Source organism: Pteropus alecto, unplaced genomic scaffold, assembly GCF_000325575.1.
Source record: "Pteropus alecto unplaced genomic scaffold, ASM32557v1 scaffold45, whole genome shotgun sequence".
Classification (NCBI taxonomy): Eukaryota; Metazoa; Chordata; class Mammalia; order Chiroptera; family Pteropodidae; genus Pteropus; species Pteropus alecto.
Genome location: NW_006442491.1, coordinates 30528706 through 30543242, shown reverse-complemented (window position 1 = coordinate 30543242; position 14537 = coordinate 30528706). Strand labels below are relative to the sequence as shown.

At 50.2% G+C, this 14537-nt stretch overlaps 1 protein-coding gene across 2 annotated transcripts in view; it reads left to right on the top strand.

The window, feature by feature from the left end:
- Positions 1 to 14537, top strand: part of SULF2 (sulfatase 2) — a 106891-nt gene that overhangs the window by 14662 nt on the left and 77692 nt on the right. For both annotated transcript variants that reach the window (XM_006921896.3, XM_025040050.1), the window contains exon 2: positions 9150 to 9425. In XM_006921896.3, the coding sequence (XP_006921958.1) occupies positions 9251 to 9425 (175 nt within the window). In that variant the 5' untranslated portion in view covers positions 9150 to 9250. The remainder of the gene's footprint in view (positions 1 to 9149; positions 9426 to 14537) is intronic.

The following is a 14537-nucleotide window of genomic DNA, read 5'->3' as shown; positions in this document are numbered from 1 at the left end:
AAATTGCAGCTTTCCCTTAACTAGCACTTCCAACCTCCCTCTTCTGTGTCATCTCCTCAGGACTCACCATCTCATGCGCCTGTGATTTATCTGGCTGTCTGACCCGTGAAAGATTGTCATTTCTGGATCCCCAATACATAGAACAAGGCCTGTGCATTGCAGATGCTCAGTAAATATTTATTGACTAACTAGAAGAAGTAGGACCCAGGCTGTGCCAGGGGCTGGGACTCTGGGGTTAGAAACAGTCTCTACCCATGTGGAGCTTCCAGTGGGAAAGACCCCCCTCTCCCCACCCCCCCCCCACACACACACTCACGACGAGTGCATAAAGGAATTGCGAGCCATGAAGAGTGCTCTGAGGAGAACAAAGCTGGGATCAAGGCCGCGGGTAACAGGGTGCCCTGCTGCAGGCAGGGAGGCTCTCTGTCCACCTGTCAGACTCCCTCCACCCCAGACTCCAAGGCCATGTCCAGGGAATTGTCTGTCTGTCTTGGCAGGTGAGGAAACTGAGGCCAAAGTCGTGACTCCCACGCTCACGGTCCTTCCACTTTTCCTCACCACTTCTCTTTAATCAGTTGACAAATAAGGATGAGGGAATTTTGCCTTCAGTAAGGCCGAGAGCTGGGCATAGGCCCCGGCTGAGGACTGGCAGGCTGCATTGTCGTGTCTCTCTGTGCAGAGAGACAGCTGGTGGCTGGGATCTCACCCGAGGCAACACTGCCTCCTGCTTGTTCTACTATTGGAGCTCATTTGGTTGTAAGTGACAGGGAAAGCAACTCGGGGCGACCTAAAGGAAAAAGAGAATATGATTCATATCCCTAAAGAGTCAAAGTTCGGAGAAAGTTGACCTAAAAAGAAACAGCTCAAAGTCATTGAAGGTTGTAGAAGAACCAATTGATGCAAAGAAATGAATAAAGGAAGCAAAGAAATGAATAAAGGACCCAGAGATAAATCTTCCTCCTTCAGGCTTAGCTGGATCCAGGTCTCAAATGTTGTCCAGACCCAGTACGTTCCATTCTGCAGCTGTTCCCTCCTATGTGTTGGCTTCATTCCAAGTCCACATGAAGCAAGATGGCCTCAGAGTCTTCCCTTGTCCTCAAGCTGGAAAGACATGGAATGGGTTCGCCATTTAGAGTTAGCCTCTTCCTAATGAGTCCGGCCAACATGCCTGGATTACTCTGTTTGGCCAGTCCCTGAGGCAGGGAGATTGGAAGGCCCTGATTGGCTCAGGTATGGGTCCCATGGTCTAGACTTCGGGCCCTGGAGCTGGGGCCTAATTTAAACCTTAGTGGCCATGGATCAGGGAGAAGAAGATCCCCAGATGAAAACTGGGCACCATTATAGAAAGTAGAGTGAGAGAATGCTGGGCGGCTCAAACCCAGCGAATAACACTAGCCAACATTTATTGGGTGATTACTATATACAGCTCTGTTGTAAAGTTTTAACAGGTATTAAGCTGTTTCATCCTCACAATTCTTATCAGTGCTATTGTGCCACTTTACAGATTAAAACACTGAGGCCACAAGAGTTTAAGTTACTTGCCCAACAGCTAGTAAGTGGTGGAGCCAGGATTTGAACTCAAGCAGTCTGGCTCCAGTTGCCATCTAGGCCCCTTCTCCAGCCTGGTCCCTACTGCATTTTCTCCCTGGCATTTACCTGTCCATGTGCTTGCCTTTCTCCACTCTCTTTGTCAGCTTCATGAGGACAGAAATTTGTGTCTGGTTTTCTTCACTGGTCATGAACGGCACCTGGCACATAGCAGATGCTCAGATATTTGAGCATGTGGATTATATGGCCTCTCAAACACTCACTCACTTGACACGCAAAACCTTGTGATGCTCAGCTTCCCAAGACATTGAGTATATTGTTTCTAAACTTTCTTCGAGCTCTAGCTATAATCCATGCACCCGGTCTAACAGTTTACCTGTGGTTCACCAATACTTCCAATCCTGTATTCAGTCCCTTCTTACCTTTAGCTGGAGTCTTTCGTCTCCCAGCTTCGGACATGTGGACTCCTTAGAGTCTCAGCTCCACGAGGGCAAGGACTTTTTTTTTTCCCCACTGCTTGATCTACAGTGCCAGGGACTATGCCCGGCACATAGTGGGCCTTCGAGAATTTCTCATTACATGAATAGTAATGCGGGCTACAGGGTTCTTAAGCCCTTCTCTTTATGCCTTAATTTCCTTTCCAGATCCTGAGCTTTTGTCTTGAAACCTGATCTTTCCCTCCTACCTCTGAAGGATGCTTTTCTAGTCTCCTGACCCTCTCTTGAGAGCTGTCTTGATTCTCTGCCTCCAACTGGAATTCCAAGAACAGGCGCCGAGAGCCACCAGATGCCCTGGACCTGGGTAGGGGAGACAGGGAGAGTCTGTGGCTTGTAGGTGACAGGAGCTCCTGTCCTTTCTTTGACAGCCCTGGAGAGGAAGAGACGTGGCTAGAAAAATCCTATGGCCAAAAAGAAGGGAGACTCCAGGGAAGCGTAAGGTTTAACAGATGTGTGTGTGTCATTCCCTGTCTAGACAACTTCTGGATTCGTGAAGTTCGGGACCACACATTTCTACCCCTCCTGCTTTGCCTGCTGTTCTCTCAGGCTGTTTCCCCTGCCTAAAACACCCTGTCCTACACCCCCTTCTTCAGAGTCTACCCAATCCTGTAGGCTCTTCAGAACTTTGTTCCAGTTAGGCTTATCAAACTTTACTCTGTAATGACTCCTCCAGGCAGCCCTCCCTGAATGCCTCCAGGCCAGCAGCTTCTCCCTTCTTTTTCCTGTTTGCAACACACTTAACCTCAGCCTCTTATATCATTCATCATTTTTCTAGTGACCTTAAGAGTCAAAAGAGGACTCTGGCGTCAGAACGTCTGGGTGCAAATCTCAGCTGTGTTGTCTGCTTGCTGTGTCAGCCCTGTAGGAAATGGATGGTGCCCTCCAACAAAGGCATGAGTAGAGTGTAAGAAAATGAGCAACACAGATCTCTGGGGCTGGGGAAGGCGGGGAATGTGTGCTGAGACCTGGAGAGGGCCGCCCACAGGAGCTGTGGCCCTCAGTGAAGCGATAGAGGCATGTGGTCACTTCTCAGTAACAGGGCAGGAAGGGTACCTGGGAAGTACCCGGGCCCCTATCTCCTCCCACCCTTTCTTCCCCTGCTGGTGTTCCTGAGCCAAACCCTACCAGGAGCCAGAGAGCATAGAACCCATTGATGTGGGTCAAGGGAACAATATTTAGCATGTGCTGTGACCTCGGGCAAGTTCTTGAACCTCTCTTTGCCTCAGCTTCCTCATCTGCAGATGGGACATCCTAACTCATGATGATGTTATAAGGGTGACATGAGTTAACCCAGAGAAAGTGTTTAGAACTAGGAGGCCCAAGGTAAGCAAGCCCAAGATAAGTTATTCTTTATCACTGTTTTTGGGTGTTCATTATGTTGAACACCCTGTTGCAAGTGACAGCCCCAAGCCAGCTTAAGTGACAAGGGACACTTGTTTGAGTTTTTGACTACAGAGTGCAAGTTGGTGCAGCCCAGTGTCACCAGCATCCTCTTTCAGGCTCCAGTTGGTGGCGGGGATGGGCTCATGCCTTGTCAGCATGCAGCAACCCACCGTACAACGTCTCCCTTCCCTCTCATTGGCCAGGCCTGGGTCACATGTCTATCTCTGGGCCAATCACTAGAGCTACAGAGATGGAATGTGCCTATTGACTCCACCTGAGTCACATGTTCCACTCTATATTCAAATGCACATAATCAGAATAAGGGAGCAGCAGTGCTCCCTCCACAATTGGAGTTCTGTTATCAGGAGGGAAAACATGATTTACTAAGTCAGTAAATATGTTGAGTGTTTGCTATGTCTCAAGCACTGTTTTAGGTGTTGGGAATACAGATGTGAACAAAGCTGATAAAAATCCATGCCTGCAGGGAGCTGACGGTCCAGTTTGAGAAACCCACAAAGAAAAAATATCTAGTCAGAAGTGGTAAGTGCTACTGGGGAGGTAAGAGATTTCAATTTTAACCTCAAGGAGATGAGAAAGGGGTCAGGAAGATATCTGGATGAAGGCTTCAGGCAGCGGGATCAGCAAGTGCAAAGGCCATGGGGTAGCATGATCAAGGAACAGTGTGGAGACTATGTAGCTAGTGCCAAGTGGACAAGGGGGAAAGTGTAAGGTAATGAGGTTAGAGAGGGATTAGAGCCACATGTGTAGAGTCTTGTAGGCCCTTTGGAGGCTTTTGGAATTTATTTGCATTAGATGGGAGCCCTTGAAGGCTTCTCAGGGCAAGAAGGCAGCCTCTCTTAACAGGATCCTTCTGGCTGCTTGATAGAAGGCGAGGGTGGAAGCAGGGAAACCAGTTAGAAGGCTGTTATAATCCAGGCAGGATTATCCTACCACCTAACACTGTGCCTCGCACAGAGTAGGTCCTAACTAAACATTGGTAAAGGAAGACATAAGTGGCCAGCTTCTCTGGACCACCTAGGAGGGTCCCCCAGTCTGTTGCAGAGGCTCTGGCCCCAGCACACAAGGCATCTCTGCACACCTCACAATTTCCTTTCTCCCCACCTTCCGTGAAAGTTCTCCCATCTGGTCAGTGCCTCGTTCTGCTTCTGGCTGCTTCTACTTCTGCCGCCTCCTCAGCTACTTGATCATTCCCAAAACCCTCTCAGCTGTTCACGTTGGATTTGGGAATCCTCAGAGGAAAACAGCCATCTGGGTCTTTCCGGACAGGCCTGGGCAAGGCCCCAGAAGTTTTTCCGAAGTCACGGTGTGTAGGGCCGGGAGTCATGGGTCACCCTGAGACCTGCTCCACTCTGCAGATCTGTGATGTTTCTGACCACTTAGGACATTAGACGTTTCCAGAGTTGCCGTCCTGGGCTGGGAAGAAGGTCTGTGAGAAGACGCAGGACGAAGAGAAGGAGCAGGATGGCTCCTTGCAATGCACTGGTGGGACGAGACGTGTGACCATGGGACGGACAGAACGTAGGTCACCTACTGCCACACTGATTCACCAGATCCCCTCTCAGTTCAGCCACTTTGAATCTTTTACCAAGAAGGAAAAAAAATGGCACAGTCCCTTGTGTCATTTTTAATTGATTTCTTCGGCATCCGGAGAGAGGCTGGCCCAAGGCCAGGGGAAGTCGGAGCCGAGGGAATTCATCAAAAATCGACCTACTGATGACTTGATCTGATGAAATAATTAGCTCCTGTTATTCTCCAGTGTCTGGTTACAGAGCTTTGACTTCCACCCGGAGGAGCAGCACCCTGGCTGGTGGGTATAGCCGCCCAGGGTGGGGTGGGGAGTGCTTAGAAGACCAGTGTGGGTGCCAGGAACAGAATCCGGCTGACCATGCGCCCCAGCTCCACCCACCATCTGGCCCAGGGCTCCAGATCCAGGCTGCAACTCTCAGCTCCCCTGGCCTGCCACATCACAGGCCAGGACCAAAAAGGCACTCGAAGGGCACCTGGCTGCCTGCTGCATCATTTGGCAAACAAGGAAACCGAGGCTGGGAGGCTCTTAGGAGCTTGCCTGGAAATCTGCTTCTAGGAGGTCCTGGTTGAGCAGGCTGACTGGGGCCAGACTCGGTTTGAACCCCGCCTCTGCCAGTTATTGAGCCATATGATCATGAGAAAGTGTTTTTAACTCTCTGGGCCTCAGCTACCTCATCCATAAAGTGGGTATAATATTGATGGGTGGATATGCGGATTAAACGACTTGTGTGTGAAATGCTTAGCGCAGGGGCTGGAGCATGGCAAGCTCGATAAGCATTTGCTGTTGTTATTTCTAGTGTAAGAGAGTTGCTGGTTGTAGGGCGTTCCTTGGAAATGCTCTCATTATTTTATCAACATCTATCGAAGGAACACGAACGTGCATTTTAGTGGGCTGGTTGGCGTGTCAGTTCGAGTGCAAAGCGCAGAGCATCCTGGTATGTTTCTCAAGGGGGTATGTGGACCAATAATCTGGAGTAATTCAGGGACCCATTAGATGGCCAGAGCACGTTGTCTTTTCACCTCTCTGAAGCCTCCCATTACCTCCAGCAGAGATAGTGCTAAAATGCTTTGACTCCTTTAACACCTGCTAATCTCCCTTCAAAAGAGAGTGCAAGTTCAAGAACAGGCCAGTACAGCAGGCTGAGTTTAGAGCCTTCAGCGTGCGCTAGACGCTGTTTGACTAAGTAACACGGTGCCTGTTTTTTTTGACTTTATCTATGGGTCTACAGGGACGGTTTGCTGATTTTCCATTTACCCTTGGATATAAAGTTTTCTTTTTCACACTCCATATTAACTTGTTAATCCCTTACACTCATCTGATGGATGAGGCAACTGAGGCACAGAGCTGTTAAGTTACTTGCTCAGGGTCACCCAGCAAGTACTTCCAGAGTCTGTGTCTTAACCATCACATGATGGGGGCACAAAGCAGGTGCCCGACACACAGCAGGTGAGGGACTCTGGCTGCCGAGAGATGTGTTTGAGCGGATGAGGGGATGGAGATGAAGTCAGTGCTTGCTCCCCAGTGAAACTCAGGGTTCCCAGTCAGCTCCCCTGATAATGTGACTCTCTCTGCACAGATGGCCTGTCTGAATCCCTGCATGGAGCCTGCTCCTGCTCCCAGCCTCCCTGAGGGAGAGGCCACTGAAGATACTGTTTTCAGAGGCGGGGCAGGGGAGAGGGAGCAGACTGGGAACGATGCAGCCACCAGGAACTAGCAAGGGAGAGGAGCCATGGCTACCCCAAGCTTGAAGGAGACGGGGAGAGGTACCCCAGAACTGAAGAGCTAGGAGGGGCTCCAGCTGGTGCCGTGGCCAGAAAAGGAAGACAAAGGCCTGGGAGCCACTGCATGCCAGAGAGGGAGCGGAGGAGGAGAGGGATTGTGTCGATCGCCTGCCGCTCCCTGCCCTGCAACCTCACAGCAGGGCGTCTGCTCATGAGAACAGCTCAAAGCGGAAACCAGTCTGCAGAGCGCTGCTTCCTGGAGCAACAGCAGGGTGGAGAGTGGATGGTGGGGAGACACAGAGCCATTCACCCCTGGATCTTGCCTGGCGCCTTTTCAATCACAGTATGCCCCGAAAACTCAGAGTGGCCAACTCCTCCTTGGTGACCCAGGCAGAGTGATGGGGAGGGCGTCGCTGACAGAGGTCTCTGGGCCTCCAGACCCAGGTTATGGGGTGGCCCCGCCAAGCCTAGCATCCCTCACTCTGCAGAGCTCAGAAACTTTAACAAAACTTCCACTCCTTTATTGATCTGAATATGCATTTGGCACCTACTATGTGCCAGGCATGGTCCTAGGTGCTGAGGGCGGAGCTGTGAGTAACACAAACCCAGCCTCTGCCCTGATGGAGCCGAACCTCCAGTGAGGAGAACCAGGCAACAAATAAGATGATTGCAGATTGTAGTCGGGATTATGAGGGAAGTAAAACAGGTTATTGAATACGGAGAGTGCCTCGGATAGGGGCACCACCTGAGACAGGCAGGCAGTGCAGCCTCTCTGAGGAAGTGACATTTGTGCCAAGACTTGACAGAGGAGAATAAGCCCATCATAAAAAACATGGGGAAAGAGTCTTCTGGGTGTAAGGAAGAGCAAGTGCAAAGGCCCCGGGGCAGGAACAAGCTGGACTTGTCCAAGCAGCAGACAGAGGCCGCTGGGGCTGGAGAGTAATTGAGAGGAATTAGGCGAAGCGGGCAGAGGCTGGATCACATGGGCCTGGTGGCACTCGTAGTGAGTTTACATTTTATTCCCTGAGCCACGAGAAACTAGGGGAGGGTCTGAGCAGGTGAGTGACGGAACTGGGACTAAGGTGAGATGAGTGCCTTGCACTCGACAACCTGGAGTGATCACCCTTCGATCTTGTACCCTTAGCACCTCATCGAGTGATATGATCTGATGTGAATTTTAGGAAATTCCCTGGGGAGAACAGAGTGGGGACAGGGGTGGGAGAAGCAGGGAGACCCCATAGGTGGCTGTTGCAGTCACCAGGAGACACGAAGCAGGCAGCACATCCCCCTCTGCGGAAGCTGGGGCCTTTGATGAGCTCCCTGAGCCCTCGCTTTGGGGTTGGGCTTCCCCATCTTCCTTCAAGGTCACAGGGAAGGTGACTCAGCCAAACTCTAACGAGTATGGTTTCCTCTCCACACATCTATTCGCTCGCACTCTCTTCCTTTCTCTCCTCTTAAATAAATGAGACCAAAAGTCTACGTCTGGACAGGACTCGAAGGCTCATTTCCTCAGGAAGTAGAAAAATGACCGCAGAAAGCAAAGAGCAGAGCAAGAGCCGAGACCTGCCTGAGCCCAGATTCGCCCCCCCACGCCCCTCCCCCACCACTTGTGACCTGACCTGATCTGGGATTGCGGTGGGACTGAGGGATGACTGAGGTCACAGCGGAATGTGACAGTTCTTCTACCTCAGCTTTTTAGCCCTCAAGTGTCTCTAATGTCATTTTGTTTACTCTGCAACTTAAAACTTGTGTGAATAACTTGCCCAGCTCTGGGATCCGTTGTCGGCGAGGCTGCACACACATCCCCAGTGGTCTGAGTCCTTGTATTAGCCATCTCTCCCATTTTATTCATGGGAAAACTGAGGTTCCCCACTGGCTTATTGATGGGGAAGGAAGCAAAGCCGGTGAGTGAGGGAGCCGGGCCTGGGAATCCACCCTCAGTCACCCAGCCCAAAAGCAGATGCCATCCTGGCCTCTCTCTGGGTCACATGCTGTCTGGGAGCCGGACTGCATCTGCCTCACCTCTGCACCCCCCTAAGGTGCCAGCAGAGAAGAGAGAATCAGAAACATCCCTCAGAGCGGGCTTCTTCCCTTTCTCTGGGGGCGATTTGTCTGTTGGAGTGGTTGGATGATTCAGTGACGGGCTGATTCTCTGACTTGGGACTTGATCTGCCACCAACACATCCACAGGCTCGCTGGTCCAGGGGAGAATTCTCTCTGCAGAAGTGGTCACAGAAGGCTTTCCTACCAGCTTATTATCTGAATGAACTGCAAATACTTTTCTTTGGCCGAGTTAGATATTTGCTCTGCTGTAACTGTCCCTGATGAGGGCAACTTTCAGTGTTCATGCCAGAGGCCATCACAGTAAACGTCGTGCAGGTCCAAACAGACAGGCAGCAGACAGGCAGCCTGTGCAAAGAAACTGACCTGATTCTTTTCCTCCTCCTTTAGATCTGTGAACAGAGAGAGAAGAGGGCAAAGAAACAGATCCACGAGACACAACCTCAGACTCCTGCCTCCAGCAAGAAGCAACAGATCAGCAAAAACATAAAATGGCACGCCCTGGCCTCCTGCTTTGCCTGCTCTCCGCAACTGTTCTCTCTCTGCTGGGTGGCAGTTCCGCGTTCCTGTCACACCACCGCCTAAAAGGCAGGTTTCAGAGGGACCGCAAAAACATCCGCCCCAACATCATCCTGGTGCTGACGGACGACCAGGACGTCGAGCTCGGTAAGCACTCCAGTGAGCGGGTGGCATCTACCCAGGGTCACCGGGCCCATCTACTGGGGCTAAGGCTCCTGATGCAAGATGCTTGCATCAACCTGTAGAATTTACCTCCGATGGATTTAACCAAGTCGCAGGGGTTGCCCCGCACCTGTGGATTTGCAGCCAGGTCAAAGTTAAGGGTCTCCAGCCTTTTCCTAGTGCAGAAAACCCTTTGAAGATTTCTCCAAAGTCTTAAGGAGAAGACACGATAAGACCAATTCATATTTTATCCAACTTCTGTTGAATACTTGCTATGTGCCAGGCAATATTCTAGGGCCTGGAACTTCCGTAATGAGTAAGAAAGGCACAGTGCCTAGTTTCATAGAGTGAGGGAGACGGATAATCGGCAGGATTGTAAATTCACATGTAACATAATTTCAGGAAGGGAGAAACGCTCCGATGAACCTGAGGAGGGTGATGTGCCTGATGGGGTGGTGGTCAGAGCTCCTCTGGACTGGAAATCAGGGAGAGGCTGCCAGAGGGGGTGATGTTTGAGCTGACACTGTGCATGCGTGTGAGCTTGTACACACATGCGTGGACCCCTGCTCCACCAATCTCAAAAGCTGTGGGTGGACTCGGCGCTCCTTGGTGACATCGGGAGCAGGAAGCCATCCCTATGGGCAGTGTCCTGACCCAGTTCACAAAGACGGTGCCTCAGGAGGATAAGCTCGGTGCCTGTGGTCCTGAGCTTCCTCCCCTCACATCACTATGTGCCCCAGGTAGAGCAGGTGAGATAGGCTCTTGCCAAGGTTTGGTTCATTTACACCGATGGCAGGCATGACAAGGGCTCCCGAATGCTACGTCCAAGGGATTGTGGCCTCCTCGCCTTCCTTTTATTACTCACACAAGCCACCCCTGGGCCACATCCGTGATTCACTGTGTATAAAGCATCCTGACTCCTCGTGCTCTCTAAGCAAGACCATGGGCCCCGCCCCCCAAGCTGTGAGTGTCTTCATTTGCATGATACAAGACCCCATAGATGCTGCCACCAAGAGCGAGGCCTCCAGAGTCAGTCTCGCTTGAACCTTCTGCTCTCCTGGCTCAGACTCCACTTATATTTCCAGCTCTCCTTTGGGGCTCTCTCTCAGTATAAACCTTTTTTCTCCTTATCTTGTGTCTTCTTCCCCTTGAATTTACTGATTTTAAGGGTTCCATTTCTCCACATTAAACCCGACACCAGCTCTACCCTATAATTCTGCCCTATAGAATTATACTGCCAGCCACAAATGCAAATGATACATGTAATTTAAAATTTTGTACTTGCTACATTTTTTAAAAAGTAAAAAGAAACTGGTGAAATTAATTTTAATAACATACTTTATTTAACCCAGTGTATCCAAATTATTATCTCAAAATGTAATCTATATGAAAATGATTAATGAGATGTTTACATGTTTAATATTGTTTTCAAAGTCTGTCAAGTTTACACCTAGAGCACTTATCAATTAGGACTAGCCACCTTTCAGATGCCCAGTAGCCATTTGCGGCTTATGGCCACCGTTCTGGATGGCACACGGGCCTTGTGCATTTTCTTCCTCCTGTGACTTAGATTTCTCTTCTCATCATCAACACCAACATGTATTGTGAAGATGTGGGGAAAAGCCTTCCTTCCAAGCAGGGAGAGTAGTATGTGCAAAGGCCCTGAGGCAGGACCAAAGAGATGGATGTGGCTGGAGCCTAGAAAGGCGTATAGGAAATGAGACTGGGGAGAGGGGGTGGAGCCAGATTTTGGAGGCTCTCCTGGGTTGTGGTAAGGAATGCCAGTAGTTGACCAGGGGAGGAGTCGGCCTTTAGCCTCTGCCCACTGTCAAAGGACAATGGAATATCACCGGTAGCAATAAATTTAAAGGCTTACTGGGTAAGCCTTTGCAACCCAATGTAAATTGTGATAAACTGCAAATCTATACACCCCTTTTGGATCCATTATTAAAAACATGAATCAGTCTTTTAACTGCCAAGAAAAGGTGATTGATATAAATCTAAGTCATTCCTTATAATGATTTGTATTAACGATCACAAGTATAGATTTTCTCAGGGACCTTTTCAGTGCAAAAAGAATTTGCAGCCAAAGCAATGAGAGCCCAGAGCTTTTGTACACATGATACCTATCTCCCTGGCACCGTTTAGCACAAGCCGTGTTTGATAACCATGGGGAGTCTACAGACCTCGGTCATAGGTGCATGAGTTTCATTTCTCGCAGAATTTTGCAAAGAGCACTTGCAGGCAGCACCTGGACCTGAGGGCACTTTGGTCTTGCCTTGTGGGGCCCCTTGAGCTATTTTGGTCATAGTCATGCCTGGGAATTCAAGACACCCCGGGCTTCCATTCATGCATTCAATTGAGATTTATTCAGCATCCACTCTCTGCAGTGTACTGTGCTGGGAACTGGAGGACTGAGGGAGGATCATTCTAAGGAGAACAGAAAAGGCAAAGATACTGAGTTAGAAATGAGCTTAGTGGGTTGGGACCGAAAGAATGCCTGCGAGGGGGAGTGGACAGAGCTGGGGTGTAAATAGAGACGGGACCAGGAGTTGACTGAGGTCAGGTCGTGTGGGGCCTTGTGGCCATGGTGTGGGTTCTGAGTTGTATTCTTAGTGAGGCGGACATGGATAGGAGGCCTTGAGCAGGCAGGGCCGTGACCTGCCTTAGGCTCCCACAGCATCCTTCTGACTGTTATGTTGAAATTAGATTTCAGAGAGCAGGAGCAGGGACAGGGACACCCATTAAGAGGCCAGCGCAGCAACTAGGCAAGTGACGATGGAAGCTGGGACCAAGGGAAAAACAGAAGGGCCGAGACAATGAGCAATGGGTTGGAGGGCGCAGTTAAGGAAAAGGGGAACATCCGGGGTGACTCCCAGATTTGGAGCCCGAACCAAGGCGAGTGAGTGAACTCGCATTCTTAGGAACAGCACATTTTTGCTGCAGTAACGTGATCTAACGAGGCCTCGTGTCAGAATCTGGTTGTAAGTTTGCATCTGTGACTCTCAAACCGACAGGATATGCAAATATAGGGAAAGGAGCTGCGGGTGTGATGAAGACAGAAGGGAAGAGCCAAGAAAATCATGGCTTACTCAGAGTACACAGATTCGTTCTCTTCATTGTATAGCTGGAGAGACTAAGGCACAGAGAAGTGAAGTGACTTGTCCAGAGTCACACAGCCGTAACGTGGCTAAACGAGATTTGAACCCAGCGCCCAAGGTCTTAACCACTGCTCTGCTCTACTCAGCCAGTCTCCTGGGATAGCTATTGAGTCGTTTCTAGACCGTTAGTGTGTGTGTTAGTTTTCACTGGTACAAATACCGTTGCCGGAAATGTCTTTGTACGTGCCTATTTGGACATCCAAGCAAGTGTTTCTGAAAGATAAATCCCAGGAAGTAGATATGGTAGGTGGTGGGTTTAGAGCCCTCATGCTCGCTTCTGCCACCCCCCACCCCCCACCCCACCCACAGCACTGACTTGCATAGCTCACCAGCCTTCCGCTCACCAGCCAGCCCATCCGACGGCAGAACAGGCTTTTGAAGGAGGCTGCCCTCTTTTCAGGAGGTGAAGGATGGGAATGTGGCAGTGGGTGGGGCGGGGGGTGGGGTGTGAGCTTTTTATAAACCACTAGACAGACCCAGATCAATAATGCATATTCCCAAAAAGGCCAGCACATTATCTCACAGTCTGCGACAACTGGCACACAGAGGGTGGTCCTAAAAAATTTATCATCTGCTATTTTCTGCTCATCCGTGCGGCAGTTCCGACAGTTCTTGGGGCTGGAGACTTCTCAACTAAGATGATTCCAGGCTTTCTTCCAGTCCCGGGGTGGAGAACAGCCGTCCATCCTAATTAGGGCCTGGTTGAGAGAACTGGTGTGGGACACAGCACAGAGGGGAGTCCCGCGGTCCTGTTTCCTAATTGCAAGGGCAGGGGGACTGTGTATCCATTTTCCCTTTCCATACACGCATGTGACACAGCTCCCTGATTTGTCACTCAGAAATGTCAAGCGCCCAAGGGAACTGGTCCCAGTGCACATCGGTCATTAAGTGGCCTCGATTATCAATATGTTTTCAAGGCCGTTGGGCAGGTCCTTGGGTTTGGATGACCCTTGGAGACCAGCACGGTCTTGGCCGGCCGTCTTTATCAAGCAGATGAGGGAGAAGCACACGGAAGCCCCAGTCTCGTTTGCATGTGTCCTTCAGTCAGTAGGCTCTGCCAGGGTTTACTGGCTTAATTCAATCTAGACAAACCCTTGGTGAGCCTCGGACGCTCGGACAGGCTCCGAGACACCAAAACGAGTTAGACACAGTCCTCGCCTGGAGCAAGAGAATATTTGCAGCATCCCAGTGCTGTCTGTTGCATTATTTGAAATTTTCTTTAACTGGACTTATTTTTTGAAGCTTAAGGAAGCTCTAAATTATGACTGTAAAGGAAAAACTAGTACCCATTGCCTTTGGTAAAGGTCACTGCCAAACCAAGTATGATGAGAACAGCGGTGTTTTTACATTTCAGCGAGATGCTGCCTCCCGTGAGGCTGGCATGTCTTTGTTACAAAGGGCGATGGGCAGTTTTGAGAGAGGTGTTAAAGGTCAGGTAGCACCTCCCTGAGACTTTCTTCTTGACCTTGCCAGCAGGATGTAGACTGGAAAAGGGAAGAGCTTTCTCAAGTGTGAGTCATGGGCATATAATGCGGGGGCCACAGTAGTATGGGAGCTACATGATGGTAACTCTTGTGTCTGAGGGTTAAGGAGACAGTCGAGCCCAGACCCCAGACGATCAGGCATTGATTCTCCACTGCTCATCTCTGAGGGTGCATGCCAGCTAGAAACAACGTGCCTTTAGAGGCCCCCCGAGATTGCTGGATTTCAAATGTGCCCCTCAAGACCGCATGACCTGTGAAAGATCCACGTTTTAAAAGAATGATTAGCCTTTCAGTACATCTTTAAATGAAAGTGCTCTCACTACAGAGGTAAGGATGAGAACGCTCTGACAAGACAGCTGAGTTCAGATCCTCACTCTGCCACTGACCGCCTTGGGAAAGTTCCTTGACTTCTCTGAGCAAACTGAAAGGAGGAGTTTATTTGACTCGTGTAA